This window comes from Capsella rubella, unplaced genomic scaffold (genome assembly GCF_000375325.1).
Source record: "Capsella rubella cultivar Monte Gargano unplaced genomic scaffold, Caprub1_0 scaffold_4, whole genome shotgun sequence".
Classification (NCBI taxonomy): Eukaryota; Viridiplantae; Streptophyta; class Magnoliopsida; order Brassicales; family Brassicaceae; genus Capsella; species Capsella rubella.
This window is the reverse complement of record NW_006238920.1, coordinates 6,555,763-6,576,870: the sequence shown is the minus strand read 5'-3', so window position 1 is coordinate 6,576,870 and position 21,108 is coordinate 6,555,763. Positions and strand designations below refer to the sequence as shown.

General features: G+C 38.4%; 1 protein-coding gene across 2 annotated transcripts; it reads right to left on the bottom strand.

Annotated features, from left to right (window-relative positions):
* Positions 1-276: 276 nt before the first annotated feature.
* On the bottom strand, positions 277-16,956 carry LOC17889763 (chromatin structure-remodeling complex protein SYD). Of its 2 annotated transcripts, none has more exons than XM_023783687.1 (34): positions 16,819-16,956; positions 16,189-16,328; positions 16,036-16,097; positions 15,448-15,563; positions 14,909-15,298; positions 14,715-14,770; positions 14,092-14,252; positions 13,939-14,003; positions 13,462-13,854; positions 13,187-13,347; positions 12,425-12,522; positions 12,016-12,201; positions 11,724-11,904; positions 11,443-11,634; positions 11,317-11,360; positions 11,066-11,122; positions 10,875-10,971; positions 10,603-10,775; positions 10,311-10,524; positions 10,099-10,224; positions 9,912-10,001; positions 9,658-9,774; positions 9,502-9,582; positions 9,292-9,399; positions 8,687-8,856; positions 8,430-8,508; positions 8,256-8,330; positions 7,851-7,948; positions 7,663-7,770; positions 7,205-7,262; positions 6,904-7,128; positions 5,896-6,817; positions 5,621-5,791; positions 277-5,535 (listed from the first exon to the last, which is right to left on the bottom strand). In XM_023783687.1, the coding sequence occupies exons 2-34, from the start codon at positions 16,291-16,293 to the stop codon at positions 521-523; spliced, it is 10,194 nt and encodes a 3,397-aa protein (XP_023639455.1). In that variant the 5' UTR covers positions 16,294-16,328; positions 16,819-16,956; the 3' UTR covers positions 277-520. The 2 variants fall into 2 exon arrangements, with proteins under 2 accessions (XP_023639455.1, XP_023639456.1); XM_023783688.1 differs by having other exon boundaries at positions 13,187-13,344.
* Between the last annotated feature and the right edge of the window lie 4,152 nt (positions 16,957-21,108).

Below are 21,108 nucleotides of genomic sequence, written 5' to 3'. Positions count from 1 at the left end.
TCTCTTAATTATTAAAAAAAATAACAAATTATGTTACTAAGCAATTTTTTATTTTTTATTTTTTGCCGTCTCTAAAGATGTGAAATACAAGAAAATAAGAGATCATTGGAATGTAGAATTAACGGTTGCATTAAGAGGGTTTCACTTTTATTGTCTCGAGTTTAGAAGTGGAGCCGTTGGCCAGCAAAGAATGGCTGAAACAATAAAAAAAAACCAAAACAAGTTTTTGTTCTGATCAGGAACCAAAATTAGTGAACACTAAGGGTGAGGAAGAAATAACAAAGAAGTCGTATGACTAAGGTAATGGAATAATTTAATATTCACACATGAGAGAATACGTTAATAAGTCAGATACAATGAACATAGGAATCTATCTTTTTAGGCGATACTAAGCATCTTGGTTACGGATTTCATTTTTGAAAATGATGCAAGAAAATAAAGTTGCTTAGAGTTCATGATATTAGATGCTAAACGTTTTACAACTTAATAATGCATAGATGAAATGAACTAGACATTTTCATCAGTCTTTTGGATCCTCTGTTTTGCTCTCTTTGGTGACCAATGAGTTCGACTCAGCACAGCTACCTTCAACAGCAACAGTTATTACACCGCATTCACTGTCTAGTCGGTCCAATGGGTTCTCGGCATTTTCTTCCTCTGTATTCGGGAGGGATGAAGGTGACTCTGTACCTTCAGCAATCACGGTTTCTTCGTCAACGTCCATACCTACCACTGCATTGGGGGATGGCTGTAATTGAACTTGAGGTTCTGAAGAACAGCCCGTAGATACATCAACTAACTCACATTCAGCAGTTTCAACTTGATCTTGATCCGCAATGTTTCTTTGCGCTGTAGGAGACAATGAGGGATCGTTATCAGGTAATTGACTCTCTGAATTTTCTTTATCCGTCATTGGGAGAGATGAAGCGAGTTCTGAACCTTCAGCAACCACAGTTTCAGATTTATTTGCTTCCTCTAAGTGACCGTGCACGCATTCCTCTGGCTCTGCGGATGACTGTAACTGAACTTGAGGATCTGAAGAACATCCAGCAGTTTCAACTTGATCTTGATCCTCAATGTTCTTATGCACAACTGCAAGAGACGATGATGGCTCGATATCAGCTAAGTGGCTCTCAGCAACCACAGTTTCAGATTTCGTTGTTGCCTCTAAATTATCGCTTGTACCTTCCACTAGCTCTGTGGATGGAGGTAATTGAACCTCAGGTTGTGGCGAAGATCCAGTAGAGACATCAACTAACCCACATCCACCAGGTTCAACTTGATCTTGATCCTTTTCCACAGCTATAGGAGACGATGATGGCTCCATATCAGCTAATTGGCTCTTGGCATTTTTTTCCTCCGTCAATGGGAGAGATGAAGGGAACCCTGTACCTTCGGCAACCACGGTTTGAGATCTCTGAGTTTGGTCTAAGTGAGCGTGCATATCTCCCTCTGGCTCTGCAGATAGCGGTAAAGGAACTTGAGGTTCTGATAAACATCCAGTAGAGACATCAACTAACTCACAACCCGTAGTTTCAACTTGATCTTGATTCTCAATGTTCTTTTCCACAGCTGTAGGAGACAATGATGGCTTGATATCCGCTAATTGGCCATCGACATTCTCTTCAACCATCATTGGGAGGGATGAAGAATGTTCTGTACCCTCAGCAACCACTGTCTCTGCGGATGGTGGTAATTGAACTTGAGGTTCTATCAAACATTGAGTAGAGACATCAACTAATTCAGATACAGCAGTTTCAGCTTGGTACTGATCTTGTGCCTCAATGTTCTTTTCCACAACTGTTGGAGGAGATGAGGGCTCGATATCAGCTAGTTGGCTCATGGCATTTTCTTCAACCGTCATTGGGATGGAAGAAGGGGATGCTGTACCTTCGGCAACCACTGGCTCTGTGGATGGTGGTAATTGAAATTGAGGTTCTGTAGAACATCCTGTCGAGACAACAACCAGCTCACATCCAGCAGTTTCAACTTGATCTTGATCAGTATCCTTTTCCACAACTATAAGAGATGATGAGGGCTCAGTGTCAGCTAGTTGGCTCTCAGCATTTTCTTCCTCCATCTTTGGGAGAGATGAAGAGAATTCTGTACTTTCGACAACTATTTCTGATTTGCTTGCCCCTAAGTGAACATGCATATCTCCCATTGGCTCTGTGGATTGTGGTAACTGAACTTGAAGTTCTCTCGAACATTCAGTAGAGACATCACCTATCTCGGATACAGCAGGTTGAACTTGATCTTGAACTTGTGCCTCAATGTTCTTTTCCACAACTGTAGATGGCAATGAGTGCTCGATATCAGCTACTTGGCTCTCAGCATTCTCTTCTGCCTTCGTTGGGAGGAAAGAAGGGGATTCTGTACCTTCAGCAACCACTGGCTCGGCGGATGGTGGTAACTGAATTTGAGGTTCTGTCAAACATGCGGTCGAGACAACAACTAACTCATGTCTAGCAGCTTCAACTTGATCTTGATCCTCAACATTCTTTTGCATAACTGTACGAGGTGGTGAACTCTCGATATCAGCTAACTGGTGTAAAGACACATCAACACTCATCTCAGTGTTGCAAATATGATTGCCATCAGGATCTTTGAATTCTTCAGTATCCATCTGATCAACCAAAATTGATGGCTCGGGCTGGATATCAGCTAATTGGTCTAAAGACAGCTCAGCACTTGTATCAGTATTGCAAATGTTACCGGCACAAGGATCTTTGGATTCATCAGTAATTTGATCAACCAAAATGGATGGCTCAGCCTGGATATCAGCTAATTGGTGTAAAGACACATCAACACTTATATTAGTGTCGCATATATTATCGGCACAAGGATCAACGGATTCTTCAGTATCCATTTGATCAACCAAAATGGATTGCGGGGCCTGGATATTAGCTGAGTTATTTTCCAGCATAGTAGCGCTTATCTCTACCTGAGATTCTACAGAACCTATGCAAATTTGATCCCTTTTATCCCTTTCTTCAACTACTTCTGACGTTTCACATTGAGATAAGCTATTTCTGTTCTCATCCTCAGACTGGACAGAAGACAATGGCTGACACGTCTTACCTGATATTATGCCAACATCAACATTTGTACTGTTCTGCATGGTATCCATTTGCTCACAGTTGCCACTGTCTGGTTGTCCTGGTACATCATTTGGTAGTCTTGGTACCTCGTCAGGCAAGATACTTGGAGACTGGATTTCCTCAGTCTGGGAAACCACAGTGTCTGGCTCTATTCCATGAGGTGATGCAGACACATCCACATTCACTTGCAAATTTTCAGGGACTTTCTCACCAACTAGGGACACGTCTGTTTGATCGTGTGACACTTCTAAGTCATGTGATACTTCTTCGACCTGCTCAGATGAAATATTCATTTTTTCGTCATTAGACATACTTTCTAGTTGTCCTGCCACATCATCCGGTAAGATACTTGGAGACTGTTTTCCCTCAGACTGAGGAACCACAATGTTTGATGCTGCTCCAACTAAGGGAATGCCTGTTTGATCATGTGACATTTTTAAGTCATGTGATACATCTTGGACCTGCTCCGATGAAATATTCATTTTTTCGATATTTGAATTTTCTAGTTGTGCTGCTACATTGTACGATAAGATACTTGGAGACTGTATTCCCTCAGACTGGGAAACCACAATGTTGGGTTCTGCTCCATGAGGTGATGTAGGTACATCCGCATTTTCTGGCAAGTGTTCAAGGCCTGTCTCACCAACTAGGGGACTATCTGTTTGATCCTGTGGTGCTTTTAAATCATATGATGCATCTGGGAGCTGCTCAGATGAACTATTCATTTTTTCGCCATCAGACATACTTTCTGGTATTTCATTTTCCCTATCAATACCACTTGAATCTGTATGAGCACGTGTCTCTGATTCAAGCCCCTTATGTTCCATCGCTTTCATTGTTGGACTGGAAACAAGAGACTTCCCATGTTCATCATCTCCTTCACTATCTTTTATATTCACAAAAGGGGCATGGCTAACAGCATCATCACTGGGCATATGGGATTCAAGAGTTTTCTCCTTTTCCTCATTCTCAACTGAACAACCCGCTAGAACTTTGGTATCATCAGTATCCTCCATCTGTGTGTCAGCAGTGCCAACTTTAGGCCTATCAACACCTTGAACCAAAACAGATTCTTCAGGATCTTGTTCTGTATCAGCAGATTTAGATATAGGATCATTGTCACTATGGTCAAGGGACATGGAGTTCTCATTGCTTGTAACTGAAACCACTTCCTGCATGTCAATGCTACTGTGATCCTTTTGGCTAACATTTGGCATTTCATTAGTCTCCAGCACAGACGATTGTATTACAACAGAATTTGTTGCCTCATCTTCTTTCACCGTCTGATTTGCAATATTAAGAGATTCTCCATCCAGATTTCGAACTTTATCTGTTATACTGGCTTGAAGTTCCTCAGAATTCGTCTCAATCTTGGAGTTAACATTCATTTTTTCTTCCGGACTAAGGGGGATAGCTTCTCTTTTATCAGCATTCAGATCTTTACCTTCCACTTGAAAAGAAATATTTGTCTCCAAATTGTCAGTAGGTAGATGTTCTACAGTTGTCGATGCAGTAGGCTCAGATCGAACATAACTCGATGAAGATGTTGTTTCTTCTGACAGCTCTACACCCACGTGGTATGTTTCACCATTACCAGAATCTTGAGACAATTTTTCATCCACAAGCTGATCTGCAGTGCACTTTTCCAAAGACGATTTAGCAGCAAAAGCATTTCCCAAACTGAGTTGTATCACAGAAGAATCTACTTCACCACCCGGAATCTTGACAAGGTCATTCTCAGCAGCAGCTTTAGTCGACCCAATGTCACCATCATTGTTTGCAACTGATCCTGAAGTTATCAGATCACCAGAAACAGGGTGGGAAACATCTAAAACCAGTTTTTCTTCCTTGCTCAGGTTATGTGGAGCTTCTTGATTCTTAACACCACAAGAATCCTCTTCCATTTGCTTGGAAGAGTGGATTTCATTCTCTGCCTTGTGGGTCTCAACTGTGTGCAAATTCATCTCACCTGGGGATTGTGAGTCAGGCGCATTTGCTTTAGCTGTTACAGAAGGCTCTCCAACTTTATGTTTTAATAAGGAAGTCTCTGAAAAGATCTCTTTCATGACACGAGCAACATCAGTTACATCAGCAGTTTGTTTCCTAGAGGAACCAACACCACCAGAGGTGTCTCTTCTACTTTCCTGACTCAAGCTGCCAGAAGTGTGAATATCGGCTGCAACTAACTGGCTAAGGTGGGGTTGTTCTTTGGCAACAGCATCAGACTTATTTCCAGCCGATATAGCTTTAGTGCCTGTTGAATTACCAACTTTAAGCTCTATTTGTGTACCCTTAGCAGAAGAGCCATCAGTAGCAGGTAACGCTTGACCACGCCTCTTTCCTTGGCGTCTGGGAGTTTCTCCTCTACTTGGCACATTGCGGCCTCGCCTCTTAGCAGGAATGGCTGCAGGAGAAGGAATATTGGCTTCTTGAGCTGAAAAAAGATGACATGTAGAACATCGAAGATTTAGAAACCAGAGCATCTTTGAGCAAGTTACGATGCTTCATAGATTTATTACCTTCAACTGAAGAACCGTCAGGTTGAGAACTCCCTGGCAGAGTAGCATCAGCAGGTGCAGCTGTCACAAGTGGCAAACGACCCTCTGGATGTTTATTTCTTCCAGCCTCAGAATTTTTGGTTCCATCACAAACAGAAGAGACAGCACTCTGATTTTGCATAGGGCCAGCACCTGCCAAAATAACATGGCATTGAGATTCTCGTCACCACTATGTTCTCAAGCAAGTTATAACTACATGAATATAAAATCCACAAAGTGATGTTCAATTTATTTACCCAATAAAGTAGAGCTAGTGGAGACGGGCAAATCATGTTGCTGTTTATTAAGTCCTGGATGCTGGGAGCTCACACCCTGAATCAAAGGCCTCTTCTTTACGGCAGCTGTTTTTCTTTCCAATGAATTCTCAAGTACATTTAGCGTCTGAACATGGGATCCTGAAGCAAACCCAGGTGGTGCATCTAGGTCATTATCTGCTGCTTTGTCTGATTGAACTCCAGTAGTATCAGAAATCACGGGAGGTACTGAGTCAGGATATGAAGTACTTCCGCCACTATGTTTTGTGGCTTCTGGATCCCTTGCAAGAGCTGCAGCAGTTTCAGTTCTCTGAGTACTAGAACTGTTGGAACCATGTAATACACCTTCACCTCTTCTTCCCCTTCCTCCTCCACGCCCCCTGCTTCTTCCCCTACCTCGACCTCTTACTGGCATAGGAGCAGGAGATGCTGGCAATGATTGAAAACCAGGAGGGGCAGATAAATCAGGCGATGTCAGGGCCGGAGAGGAACTAGAATGAGAAGCTGCTTCTAGCTTTTTATCCGGACTAACAAAGGCAGGGCCAGTTCCTGCCGACGATATAGCACTCCCTGTTGCCTGTGTCCTGCTTACAGCTGATAATGATACAGGGGTCAAGGCTTTATCAGTTCTCTTCGGCCTACCACGGCCCCGTTTGATAGGCTGTGTTTCTTCTTTCAGTGGCTGCGGCTGTGGCCTTAGAGGTTCCATTGGTTGTGAAGTTATTGCCAGTGTCGGAGATGTAGGAAGTAGTGTGTCAATAGAGGTTTCAAACGGAATAATTGATGTATCATTCACCAAGCTTTTTTCACTTCCTTCGCCCTTGCCTTGGGGAGAATCAGGTGACTCAGTCTGGCACAACTTCTCAAACTCCTCCTCTGTTAGTTTCTCTTCATAAGATCGAACCTAAAGAAGTTGCAATATTTGTCATTCTATGGAATACGCAAAATGCTACATGCAGGATCATATTATGAAGAGAAACCTCAACAAACCTCTCTTGCTCGTTTCCCTCTTCCATATTGGTGAGTATCCAGGCCTCCCATCGAACCATCCTTCCGCTTCATGCCAACAGTTGATTCTTTTGCAACCATCGGGACATCATTTAGTTTCATTGTTTCATATAGTACTTTTAAATCATCTTCAGTAACAAGCCGAGATGGTACAGGATGGGCAAACTTATCTGACCCTGGCCCATGTACCAAGGTATTCCATGTTTCCTGCAGGGCCATATCTTTTTCACATAAACATCAAAAAACGAAATAACCCAAAATTAAAATTAATAAACACACATACCATCTCATGTTCTTTCCTTTCTTTGTCGATGGACTCAAAGATATCAATTTCTGACTCCCTAGAAAGACAACAAAAATGTCAGATCTGCAAGAAAGTTGAAAGAAAATCGAGATGCATGGAAATGTAAAAAGATTGTCTTCTTTAAGAATAAGACAGAAAGTCAATCTATCAATTAACACATCCCACGTGAAGAACACCAGTAGACGCCATACAGATCGAAAATATTATGTAAAGATAGAATAGCAGATAACTGTTTACAGTTAGAAAGTGCAAATACTTTGTACAAACTGATTGCAGTAATCTTATAAAATTGCTAGATAAAAATCACAGTGCACATGCAAAGGAACAAACTATCATGATAATTTAACAACCATGTATGCATAGGCTCTTATAAAAATTAAAATATGTGCACAAGTAATATACTCTGAATAACAAACAATATGAAAAAGAGCAGTTACCTTCGAGCTATAAGATCATTTAAGGCATCATCATCCAATACTGGAGCATCCTCCTCTTTCTTTGATTCACGCAAAAGGGATTCCAAATATTCCTTACGATCTTCAGCACTGTTACAAAGTAATAAATTAATTTAGAGAATTGGTAGGTGAAACCTGTTGAAGCATAAAAGGGATGTCTCATGATTTACCTTGTGTTATTGTCAAAGAAGCCAGCGGTTATACTCTGGTTAGCAACTCCAAGTTTGTGCTCGGCTGAAGCTCTCACTTGCTCCTCAACAGAATTAACCTTAGGATACAATTAAGGACGACAGACAAACAAACAGTTCAAACAGCTTGAGTATATAATAACATGTCAATTGTAAGGGATCAAGCCAAAAAAACAATAGGTATTTCCCAAGAGTACTGCATATTTCTATTTTCCCCATAAGTCATGCTGAACAGTCATAAATTTAGGGCAGCATCACTATAGTATATATCCCAATAATGAAAAAACAGAAACCAAATATTCCAGTGTAAAAGTTACAACCATTCACAAATCAAGCAATTTATTCAGATATTTGAAATTCTTACACAATAAATAAATAAAAACTTACCGTTTCAAAACGAAGAACAAGCACATCTTTTTTCTGGCCAATCCTGTGAGCCCTTGCTTGAGCTTGCAGATCAACCTGAAATGTAAAATAAATGCTGCTTCAAGTCTGGCCTGATGTCCACAGTATTTAACTGTATTTAACTATAACTTAATATTAGTAACTGTTATGTCTAACCTGAGGATTCCAGTCGGTGTCAAATAATATTACAGTATCAGCAGCCTGAAGATTAACTCCTACTCCACCAGCCCGTATGCTGAAATTCCATGAAAATTTTCAGCAATCACATACAAATAAATATTAGCAGTACTGAAAACACGAAAGTTTACAACTTGTATTTTGGAATATAACTAAAATCTGTTAAGAGTGAACATGAAGCATCCTGATAGAGATTAAAGCTACAGAAAGCCAGGCCATGATATATAATGGATCACCTTAACAGAAATATGAAAAATGGGGAACCCGACTTGTTGAACCCATCGATAAGAGCACCACGATCACCCCCAGATGTCTGCCCATCCAGCCTAAGGTATTTGTACCCCTTCAAGGTGAGGTAATCCTCCATAACATCAAGAAGCCTCGTCATTGTGGAAAAGAAAAGAACCTGCAGGAATTTCACGGATAACAAACAGAAAAATAACAACCATTTATAAGGTTTTGCAACCAAAGAAAGGTAAACATGTAAAAAAGTTACAGCTTACGATATATTTGCGCATTTCACAAATAACAGAAAATTGTATATTTTCAACTTGAAGTTCTACATAAAGTGATATGGAAGCAACCAAATAAAGGATAATATGCTAGCCGGAAAAAAAAAACACAGTTTCGAGTGAAAAAGAAAGACAGTAATGCTTCATCCAAACAAAACAAAATTTCAAAAACTTCTTGTGATAGACACCCTATCACTTCAGAGGCGAAGGCAACACTATGTACTCTAGCACACAACTTGAAAACAAGGAATCTAGCTTCAATAATCAGCTTTTGCCTTGAATTATTATAATTATGCTATTTCCAGGAGGGATAAGAGAGAAAGCATTACCCGATGGTCTGTTGCTTTAAGTTTGGGTAATAGTCGATCCAACATCTCAAGCTTCCCACACAGTCTTACAATTGGGGGCAGAAAATGCTTAGGAATTATGTTATTGACCTAACAAAAGATAAAATTCCCTTCATTAGGTTTATTCATAGTGTGGAACCAGCGATCCATTACATTAACATAAATAATTCCACAGAGAATGATAATGATTACCTCCTCTGAATGCAGTTGGCTTAGATATGGATGATTGCAAATATTCCGAAGCTCCATTACTGAGTTGTGCACTGCACGAGACTGCAAGAAAAAAAAAATTAAGACATAACTCAACATAATCCCAAAACTGCCAACACCTGGAACAGAAAACAACACCTTCGCATTTCCAATTGAGCCCAAATTATCCTCAACCCTCTTCATCAACAACTTCTGATACGCAGAAGCCTCACAGCGTATCAATCTCTCTATCTTTTCAGGAAGCTCATTCTCAACCTACAAAAATAAGTTAGCCAATACAATTATAAACATGTCAAATTAAACTTAAGAAAAAATAACTGAGATAATTGCATTGGAAGATATCCTTCCATATCATTAACATATCAAAGTGACAAAAAGGAGAAAATATGAACCTTATGTTTTAGCCGACGTAGCACAAATGGTCGAAGAACTTGGTGAAGTCGATTGATGATCAGTAGATTCTCTTCTTCTGATAGTAACGCCTGCTCAGATTGCAGCCACACAGATGCAGTTAATACCACAATGCCTTAAGAAGACTATACTAGTTAGTATTTTAATATCAAACACAGTCAAGGCTACCTCTTCAGCAGAATTTTCTCCATTGCTTTGAAATGGTTTGTTGAACCACTGTGAAAAGTCTTCTGACGAGTTGAAAATATTAGGCAGCAGGAAATTAAGCAGAGCCCACAATTCTTCTAAGTTGTTCTAAAATAGATGAAAAATAATGATTGTAAAGCCAAGAGTATGTCAATATCAAAATGAAAAGAGAGGGAGAAAGAAAGAAAATGTACCTGCAACGGGGTTCCAGTTAACAGGAGTCGGTGGGAGCTAACATAGTGTTTCAGGTCTGCATTTAACTTGCAGGATGCATTTTTTATGCGATGTCCTTCGTCAATAATAATGTAATGCCAGTGAATCTTGCTTAATTTCGGTCTATCATGCTTGTTCATTAGATATTCATATGTCGTCAGAAGGACATTGAACTTCTGATGAACAATTTGCTCCCTACAACGGAAAAGGAGATAGTGAACCTTGATATCTAAGACATAAGAACAATAAACAAAAAAATTTGCCTCTCTTTACTTAAATAGTTTGCGCCTTTCCTCAGGAGGCCCACAGTATACAATTTTATGAATTGATGGGGCCCAGAAGTTAATCTCTGACTGCCAGCCAGGCAGAACCGAAGATGGTACAACAACCAAGAAGGGACCTCTATCGTTTTTTGTCTCCATCAGATAGCAAATCAAAGAAATAACCTACAAAATCAAAAAAACTTTGTAACTTTTGGAACAAAGGCATCTTATAAGAAAATCATACATGTGTGCATATACCCCAAATGGGATGGCATTAAATACCTGAACAGTTTTCCCGAGACCCATCTCATCAGCTAAAATGCCATTTAAGTGATTGTTGTACAGTGAAAGTAGCCACCTTAAGCCATTCATTTGGTACCTAAAATGAAGGTTTTGTATTTGTAAACATCCCACGCAAAATATTTCAAAAAAGGTTCTCAAATATATAGTAAGGCGGGGCATGGTCCACTTACTCTCTTAACTTTCCACCCACTAGGCACGATGGCTGCTCATTGATATTTTCTTTTATACTGCAAAAGAAAATTTTGTGAGGAATTATATCCACATAAGACTCTATTTACAAACAACATAACCACCTTGTGGAAAAAGAAAAAAGAGGCAAGAAAGATGACAACTCACATACGAACAGAAAGCTAAGGCATTAGAATGACATTATGGGTGATTTATAGACTTTACACTGTAATTATAGGACGCAGAATATTACCTGTGCGCCATCAAGTAGTATTTTTCGTTGCTTTCCAGGTAGTGCTGCATAACATGTATCTTAACCATGAGAAGCAAATGGAAGAAATCTCACCCAAAAAAAAACTTCCTGGGAAATAGAACTTACCTTTGCTTGGTCGCTTTCATCTTCATTTTCTACTAAAGTTTCATCTTCAGTAGCATTTGAAATACGCGTTTCATCTGCCTCATTCTCAAATCGACTGGTCAAAGATTTAGCCTCCTTTAATTTGGATCCAAGTTTCTGAAGGTACTTTTCAGTCTCTTTGAGTAGTTGCTTTACTCTGTCTGACTTGGCGTCCTGCATATTCACCAACATTCATAAGTACACACCAATATCAAAGAAGCAATATAAACCAAAAAGTTCTATATTCAGTTCAAAGACCAAACCTGCACCATTCGGAGATAACCCTCCACATCATTTATCTTTAACAAATTAATCTTCTCGCGTTGAATTTTGTCAATCTTTTCGCGGTGAAGCCGTTCCTTTCTTTTGTGGAACTCCTTCACATACCTATTGAAACTCTTCAACCTTTCTCTCCTAACTTTAAACAAATCCTCCAGTTTTTCCCTAAAGCAAGGTTTTAAACAAGGATTACGTACAGAACATTATAAAATGTATCTGCTACTCTTTGATTCACCTAATGAGAATGAAATAGGTCAGAAAACTAATTGCACATACTTGTGAACTTCTAAGCCCCCAAAGAACTCCTTCTGTCTCTCACGAATTCTTCTTTGTCTCTCTTCCTTCATCTTCTGCTCATACTTTTCAAGCTGCTTGATTCTCCGGCCATGCTTATGTTTCTTATATGACTTAAGATGCTCAACATCAGTTGCAATAGGTTTGAAGAAGTTGTAAACGAACTCACTGTTTCAACATCAACATAAAACTAGCAGCTGAGAGGTGATACAACAGGTTGAATATTTATATGCACAGATTTTACAGATAAAAAGAAACTATGCATCCTCCGCCGTATAACAAAGACGTATTATTTAGCTGTATACATGTTAGCTGACTTATTAGCATAATACATATCAGAAGGTGAAACATCTCCATAAGAATATTTTCTAAGCAAATGACATTCACCAACCTCCTCAATCGTCGTTGTAGATTTAACAGCTGAAGCTTTTTCAGTTCTATTACACTCTTGGTCTTTGCAGATATATCCTCTGACAAACTCACAGATTCCTGCAGAGTAGGATACATGAATCAGTGTCATCCAGATCCAGAATAAATGATAGTGAGACCTCATAAAGTAAGGACACAAGTACAAGTAGTTCCTTAGTGTTACTACTATGTGCAGTATCAATGGTTCTTCAGTATTACGTTAAATCATTTCTACCATTTATACTTCACATAGTAGTAACACTAACCTCAAGCCCGAAACAGCTAACATCGCAGTTACTTAAAATATGACAAAGCGAACAGAAGAACCTCATCACAGGAAGTTTTCTAATGAATTTTGTAAATTGAAGCAAATGAGTGTTCCTTAATGGAAGACGAACAAATAATAGGAGTTACCCATCTTGCCTAATACAACTTGAAATTATTTCATCTCAATGAGATCAAATGAATATATTAGCTTGATTTCAATTAATTCCCGGGATCAGTCCAACAGGTTCCAGTGGTATATCACAATGTCAAGCACGTCTTTCATCCAGAACTAGATACTTAAATATTGGTCATTGATCTGTTCCAATAACAAGGTCAAGAGCACATAACAGCAAGAACCATCGCAAATAGCAAGCAATAGTATAATGCAAAAATAGTTGACAACAGAAGAAAATCAACAACCGTGAAAGCAAAAGGTACCACTAACTGATAAGAAGAGAAAAGGGAGGTAGAGATAAACCTTCAGCTCATTGAACCGTGCCCCAATCGCCTGGTCGGCTTTCTGCTGTTTAAGAGACCAACTCCGATCAACCAATAGTCTCTTATTTTGTCGACCCATAATCCATTTCTGCGACATGGTGTATTTAGGTGACGGTTGCAAATTACCTTGCTCTTCGTCTGCTATGTGCCATATATACATGTTCGAAGGGTTATCAACAACATGAGTTGACAATAGTCCACGCCAAAAGGAAAGACCATAATTCAAAAAAATCTTATCTAAGGTAGTCTACTAACCAGAAGCATTAAAATCATCGAGTTGAACAGCAGAAGTTGAGAGGCCATTAGTTTTAATTACTCCAGCCCAGCCCACCATCTCTGATGGAGTGTGTTTGGTCAAACCAGGAGAAAAGGCCAATTGAGAATGACTGACAGCAACCTGAGTTTGTGCTTGAGAGCCTGGAATTTTAGAGGCTAGAAGCTTTTGCCCATCAGAAAATACATTATGTGTGAAACTTTTTTCCCCTAATCTTAATCTCTCGGTTTCTTTGGATGAGAAGTCCATTTCATCCAATCTTCCAGTGGGATTGTCTGGTCTTGACAACAGTGCAGAGACGTCAGGAATGCCACCCAAATCACTGGACGTATGTGTTCTCCCTTTTGAATCAAACATTTCTCCACGGAAACCATCTGTAATGAAGGCCAATTATGATCCAAGGGAAAGCATGAAAAAAAAGTGAATTATAAAGTACGTTCAGCGAGAACCAACATTACCATCTTCGCGGAAAGTATTTCGAAGGGCGATCTCTACATGCAGTTTCTTTGGCACTAAACCATTTCTACAAGAAGGAAATTAATCAGATATATCCGGAGTTACAGTTGCTGCACCAAAATGACTAAACAAGTGGCTAGGAGATTATAAAGTACCTGAGAGCTAGAAACACAAGGCACTGGGCTCTGAGCTGCTTTAGCTGTTGCTCTCTAAAAGGTGAACCTGAGGGTAGTGATCCCTCTGCTGCAACATTATTTCCAGGTTCTTTATGAACTGGAGGCCTGGTTGCTGTGACTTCACTGTTCTGCCAGCCACACTGCCACAGAAAAAAAAGATACTAGAGGGGGTAAATTCCAAATACAGTATCTTTGGTAGCAAGTAAAAGGACATTTTGCAGAGTCAAATTCATGCTAAATACAAGTAAGTAAGATTCAAAACGTCCTATAGATAGCAAAGGATTAATCAAATCATGTTAAGAAAAATGAATTGAGTAGCATCTATGTCTCTAAAAAGATCAAGGCATATTGCAAGCGTGATAAAAAAAATAAAAATACAGAAACAGATGTTTCGGAAAAAAGTCACCATGTGCCAGAACTGTATCTCCTTTTACATTCTCAAAAAAAAAAAATTTGAGCATCAGATAAGTGGAGCAAAAAGTCCAAGTATATAAGAACTTGGCAGTATCAGGCAGGCTCACAATGATTTCATAAACAAAATGTTATGTACACAATATGTATTCAATCTAGAGGGAAACAGGAAATGTAACAGTGTTGTATACCTGTGGAGTTGTGTAGGCATCTGATGACAACCCAACATGCAAATTCCTAATTTCACCTGAGGTTTCATGGCAACAATATTTACAAATAAGCTAACCAAATCATACACAAAAGCAAGTAGCAGGGTCCTTATATGCTAGATTAAAAAGGATATGCTAAGTATTGTAAGAAACAACGTTGAAGCAAACATCCCTACCTGAATTACCAGGCATTTCTATTTTGCTTACTTCTCCAGTCTGATCATCAATCTTGTGCCTATCAAATATTTGAGAGTTGTCCATATTCTGGTCCCATGAAAGTGATGATTCACCTCTCTTTCTCTTTCCACTTGACTTGCCATCTCTTTGATTCATTGTCTCACTCCTGTTGTGAGATTGAGAAATTCCCGACGTAGTATCCAAGTTGGATGGACTCTCACGATCAAATGATCTGTTACTTTGAGTTCCAGACCCTTGGTAAAAGGTTTGTGATGCACTGTTTGATCCACCAAGCTGCCTACCAGAAGCGAAGGCATCGTATTTTGGCATCTCATTTTCAACTAGACTTGCTTTGCCCTCATTGCTAACTCCAACCACTTGGGAAGACCCTGTATTCCACGTTGTGCAAGAAGTTTAGTTCACAAAAAAAATGAAAGAAGCAAACCAACTTTCCCACATATTAAACAAAACTCTTAGCTCATGGAAGAGCATCTGGTCAGCAAACTCTCAACTGGAACAAAGGAGGGAAAGGATTTACCAGCCAAATGTGCAGACCCAGAATCTTCCGTTTGGGTACCACCAGCTTGAGGAAGACACGATGACTTCAAAGCTTCAATGTCAAGACCGTGTTGATTGACCACAGTATCCATGGCCCTTAGAGTTTTGGAAATATCATATTAGTAGAAGTGAAATGAAAAAACAGGAACAAAAGTGACAATTTTCAAAAGCATGAGTAACAGCTTAAGGCTGAATAACAAGTTGTGGATGAATTAAGTGAGCCTTCTGAGACAGAAATACAAGATAGGATGAAGTACAGAGTAAGAAATCACACATTGTACATGTAAAGCTTCGGGCACACTTTTTAGAACTAAGCATACCATATCTCACGGGAAGTACGATTTTTATGAAAAATTCTACAATTATAAGCAGTCTAAGTAATTATATCAGGGCAGGTTGTGGAGATGAAGAAAAAAAATTCAAATCTTCGATTAGATAATGCTACAGCATCTGATGCAGTAAGAAGCAACCCCATGTTCTCATAGCATAAGAAGATAGTCTCACCTTAATCAACCTAAGCAGTAATTCATTTAACAAATAACTAATGATATCTAAGGAAAACAAATACCTAGATATGACTTGGTAGGGCATAGAGTGTTCCTTTCCACTGGTTTTCATGTGCTGCAATATCTAGAGTAATCAAAAGAATAAATGAAGTTAAAGCACAGGGATTAAAGATTAAAATACAAAGTAAAGCATACACCTAGTGAAGCCACATTACCACATAAAGTTTAGTTGCTAGCTTTGCAGGTTCATCTTTAGAATCTTGTATAAGTTTATGCAGAAACTTAGCTGCCTCCAATTCAATATTATGCGAAGATGTCATCTTAAATCTAGATTACACCATCACAGAAGAAATCCCTGCATCACACCAAGCATGCAAGTATTAATTACACAATTCAGAATCATACGAGAAGCTGTAGAATACTTGAAGATACAAAAAAAGACAATCTCCGACCAAGAAAATAGTGTCTGCCCAAAAAAGAAAAAACCAAAAACCTAAACTCTGAGATCATATCAACAAATTATGAAAACTTAACCCAACCCAGAACCAAGTAGAACACAAAGGAGCAAACTTTATGAACCTAAAAGCAAAACTCAGAGGTCAGAATTGATGCGACTGATTAATCAAACATGGAGGCATAACAATTTAGTAAAATTGGCTGATGAAGCTTAAAAATTTCCCAGAACCGAAAGGAGAAGGAGAAAAATTCGCGACTCACTCTACTTAGCGCAACCCAGAAGAAGAAGAAAAACAAGAGTTTGTAACAAAACCCTAAATCACTAAATAACGATCCATCAGTTGAAGAAGAAGATGAAGCAGAAGAAGAAACAGAGGGAGGAGCTTTACCAAATTATCAGATCCGCGTCTAGAAGACGAAGCAGAAGCGAAATTTCAGGTGAAAAACGTTGAGAGCTGAGAAGTGAAGCTGTGTGCGTCGTCTCTGCGGAAGCGCACGAAATGACTGACTCCTCCCAAACGAAATGTATAAAAACTTTAGTCAGAACAATGTCTCGAATGTCCCTTTTGATGAAAAAATGTGATCCCGAATGTACCTCTTTTTAAAACGGGAACTTAAGATTTGTTAAAAAAAAATTGTTTTGTTTAATACTGATGTTGAATTGTTAACATGACAATTTATTTTTATATATATAATTGTAATTAAACCAACCTAATTAAATATGTCTAGTATTTCAAATAATGAAATGCTGATGGCGTAACATGTTTCATTTAACATATTTTATTTAAGACTAAAATATTTTGGTGTACAAACCCGTAAAAAAAATATAAAACTCAAAGTCGTTCAATCATATTAGTAGAGAGATTTTGGTTTTTGTTTTCCAAAAGTCATTGATAATCAATCAAAATTTTAAAATTTTGGATTCGCTAAAATTTAGTAAAACTTTTTTTGTTGTAATCTTCCATTCAAGATTTTGGATTTTTAAGTCTCATATTAGTCATATTTATAATAATTCTGAACTATTGTCTAAAATTTTCTACCGGATATGTAACGTTGTACATACATGTTTTTTTATCGATTGAGTAATATACGTCCGTTTTCAAAAATTCAAATTGTTACATATGCGAAAAAGTTTGTATTTTTATTATACATGTGTTTTATGTAATAATATAAATTTTAAAACAAATAAGATCATATAAAAATATTGGAGAGATATTCGATTTATTAGGAAGACATTTTAGAAAATTTTGTTAAATGTAACTAATATTAGTTTCTAATTTTGTGACTATGTTGTAATTTAATTACAAAGTTTATCTTGAAGTTTTGTTATTTATTTAAATGGTAGTGATTTATTATGAAAATAATATAAAATAAAATATTACTTTACAAATGATACTTCAAAAATGCTAATATAGATTTGAAGGCCCAACAAGAACCTATCAGACTATCGTCTATTGCAGAAAAGAAAAAATAAGGTAAAAATGATTATCTGACCTTAAAAAACATTTTAACATTTTATTAATCATCGACCCAAAATAAAATAAAATTTTATTCTTACTAATCTTTCTATAATGTATTAATAAATGACACAATAAATATTTATATATTTTATTATAGAGTTGACATATATTTAAATTTGACTCATTGTAAACAGAAAATATATAGAGAAATTCCTAGAAAATATATCACACTTTAAGTTTAATAAAAAAATACAACTATTAGTTGACTTTTTCAAAAATACCACAATACTTTTAATTTGTTCAAAAATACCACAAGCACAAAAAGTGATTTTCAAGGTTTGAACTGACTAATTACATTAGGGGTATAATTTTAAGGGGGTAGGAGTTTAATATTTATGATTTAATGTTTAGTTTTGAATGTTGAAAATTTAGTATTAGCTTTTTGGTATTTTTTGGATTTTGGAAAATAATACTTATAATCATATTTTTAGAAAGCAAAACTCATCCGAGTGGTATATATGAGAACTACCAAAGTATATCTAATTTTAAATATTTACCTGGGATAGTTTTCATTGCAACATGTCATTTGTAAACTCTTTTCATCCTCATTTTAAAGTCGATGTTGATGAATAAACTCTTTTTAGGAAGCATTAAAATGAGAAAGAGGTTACCATCTTGGTAAAACCTATAGGGTCGGAGTAGCTCAGTTCGTGGACCCACTTTGTTCTATGTTTTTCTTTATTGATTAATCCCCAAATTGGGTAGGGTCTATGAAAACTGTAACAATCCGCCCTGTGGGATTCCGCCACATGGTAACCTTAAAGTGCTACAGCGCATCGACTCTAATTTCTCTCATGTGGGCCCAATCTTCACAGCCCTCTGGCCCGCAGCTCTCTGGCCCACCAGATAGGTTATTGGTGCGCCTGGCGTTACTCGAACCCAAATCCTCACTGTAACAACCTTCCCACAGGAAAAGCTGTTACCAATTGACCTGGGAAGGTTAATAAAGTGTGAGAACCTGGGTTCGAAAAACGTCAGGCATACCAATAACCTACATGGTGGGCCAAGGATCTGCGGGCCAGAGGACTGCGCAGATTAGACCCACAGGAGAGAGGTTAGGGTCGATGCGCTGCAGCACTGTAACGTTGCCATGTGGCGGGGTGTGCCACATGGCAAGGAGTCCCACGGGGCAAGGTGATTAAAAAACAAAGGCAAAAACAAATTAGGTTATGCTGTCGCCGGGAAAGAGACTCGTATCGTATTGACACTGCGTTGTAGAAACTCAGGTCATGAACAACGGCAGATGCGAGATCCACCGCGGCAAAACAAAATATCTAGTGAACGGGCATGAAGCATCCAACCCCCGCCTCCGTTCCTTTTCCCTCGATCCACCAACCCGCCACGAATCTCCCGACATGACCAAGCTCCGACGATGCAGCACGTTGTTGACAGCTCCTAGACCAAGCAAGCCGACAACTTATGATATAACCTCACTTTCCCAGATTATAACTACAACTCGCGAACCGTCTCGGAAGAAGCAAGTCACAGCGGCAACTGGGGCCGATGGCTCATCCGAAACCCAGACGCCTTGAATCCATGACGGCCAGCAAGTGTTAACCTCCAAGGCGATTCAGCAACCCCACCCTCTCCTTCATTGACTTCCGCCGTAGATCCATTGCCAAGATGACGGTTGAGCCAAGAGAGAGCCGCTACACCCACCGACGTCTTCAATTCGGAGGCACGAAAGCAACACTCTTCTACCGCCACCGTAGATCTGAATCGACGTCAATGAAAGAGAGATCCAACCTTAAGCCAACGGAGAACAGATCTAGTCCACCTAAGCAATCACTGACAACCAAAGGGAATGAAAAGCAGGACCACCAGAACAGATATGGATCTTTGAATGAGAGAGTTTAGGAGATAGAAGAGAGAGTTGAGGTATGATTGTCCTTTTCGACCAAAGGTTTGACCCACTTTTGTTATGATATGAGGTTTTACATACCTTTTCTCTAAAAGATATTTATTAAACCAACGGTCTTACAAACCGGGTTAACCAGCAAACATAATTAACTTGTACCCACAACTCTGTTCGAGAAATATGCACACAAGTCGGTATGATTTCCGGCGAAAGAACAACCAGAATCATCTCCAGACATTATTACTAAACAAAGAAACTATTAAACCGAAAAAGAGATTAAGAATGCAATTTAACTTCACTTTTCTTCTTTCCACCACTGTATCTTTCCCAAGAACAAAAGCATAAAAGACCGGAAACTAGCAACCACGAGGTGAAGCTTCTGAACTCTTGTCATCAGTTGATAAGAGAGTAGACTTCGAAAATTGAAACTTTGGCTTCCTAGAATGGCAAGACAGACCTCAAATGAGGTAATTGAAACCATCAAGAACGCTGGGCCGTTACAGTCGAACAAATCGACAAAAATACGGTTCAAAGGAGCCAAGCAACCCAGAACTCACCAAGATCTAGATTTTGATTCTTGTGGATGAGACTAAATCAGTTGCCCAATCGAAACACCAAACACTTACCTTGTTGTAGATGGTGGGGGGACGGATCGAGATTAGGCCATGGGAAATTCCAGCTAGGAAAGGAAGAAGAAACTGAGATCAAAGTGTTTCCTCAATCAGTTTGGTGAAACAACAAAAACGGCAACAGAATAGCCGTGAGGAAAGCCGGATACACCGGACGGCGAGATAAGACGACGGGATATAACAGCAAAATCAGACTACATATGGAACCATAAGCCGGCACAACATGTTGAACGGCCAAAATCCGGATCGAAATCTTTCTCTCTGAAAAGTTTTTAAAGAGAGAAGAGATAAAGAAGTCGACCGACTATATGAGGTTTTACATACAAAACGCTAAAAAGAGAGTAAATCACATATTTACATAATATCAATATACATAACTATATTAGAAAGATCTGAATATACATATATTATTAGCTTAGAATAATTATATAACTTTAGTTACAATATAATTCATTATACTTAAAGGTATTTTAAATACGGACCTATTAAATATGTTGTTTTGTATAATTTATTGATTTTTTTTTGTTAAGTTAAGTATAGATTTATAGAAATCTAATTTAGAACATATCTACGATTATAAAATACTAGATAAGTCATGCGTAATATTTTAAAAATTCATGAAAAGATTAAAAAAATATAAAATTTGATAATAAAGTTAAATCAAGTTGATTT

Coding starts and splice junctions, on each gene's coding strand:
- LOC17889763 (XM_023783687.1), bottom strand. CDS start 16,293: ATGACATCTTCGCATAATATTGAATTGGAGGCAGCTAAGTTTCTGCAT. Junction 7,771..7,850: donor TTCTTTGACAATAACACAAG/GTAAATCATGAG, acceptor ACTTTGTAACAG/TGCTGAAGATCGTAAGGAAT. Junction 7,263..7,662: donor AATGATCTTATAGCTCGAAG/GTAACTGCTCTT, acceptor TTGTCTTTCTAG/GGAGTCAGAAATTGATATCT.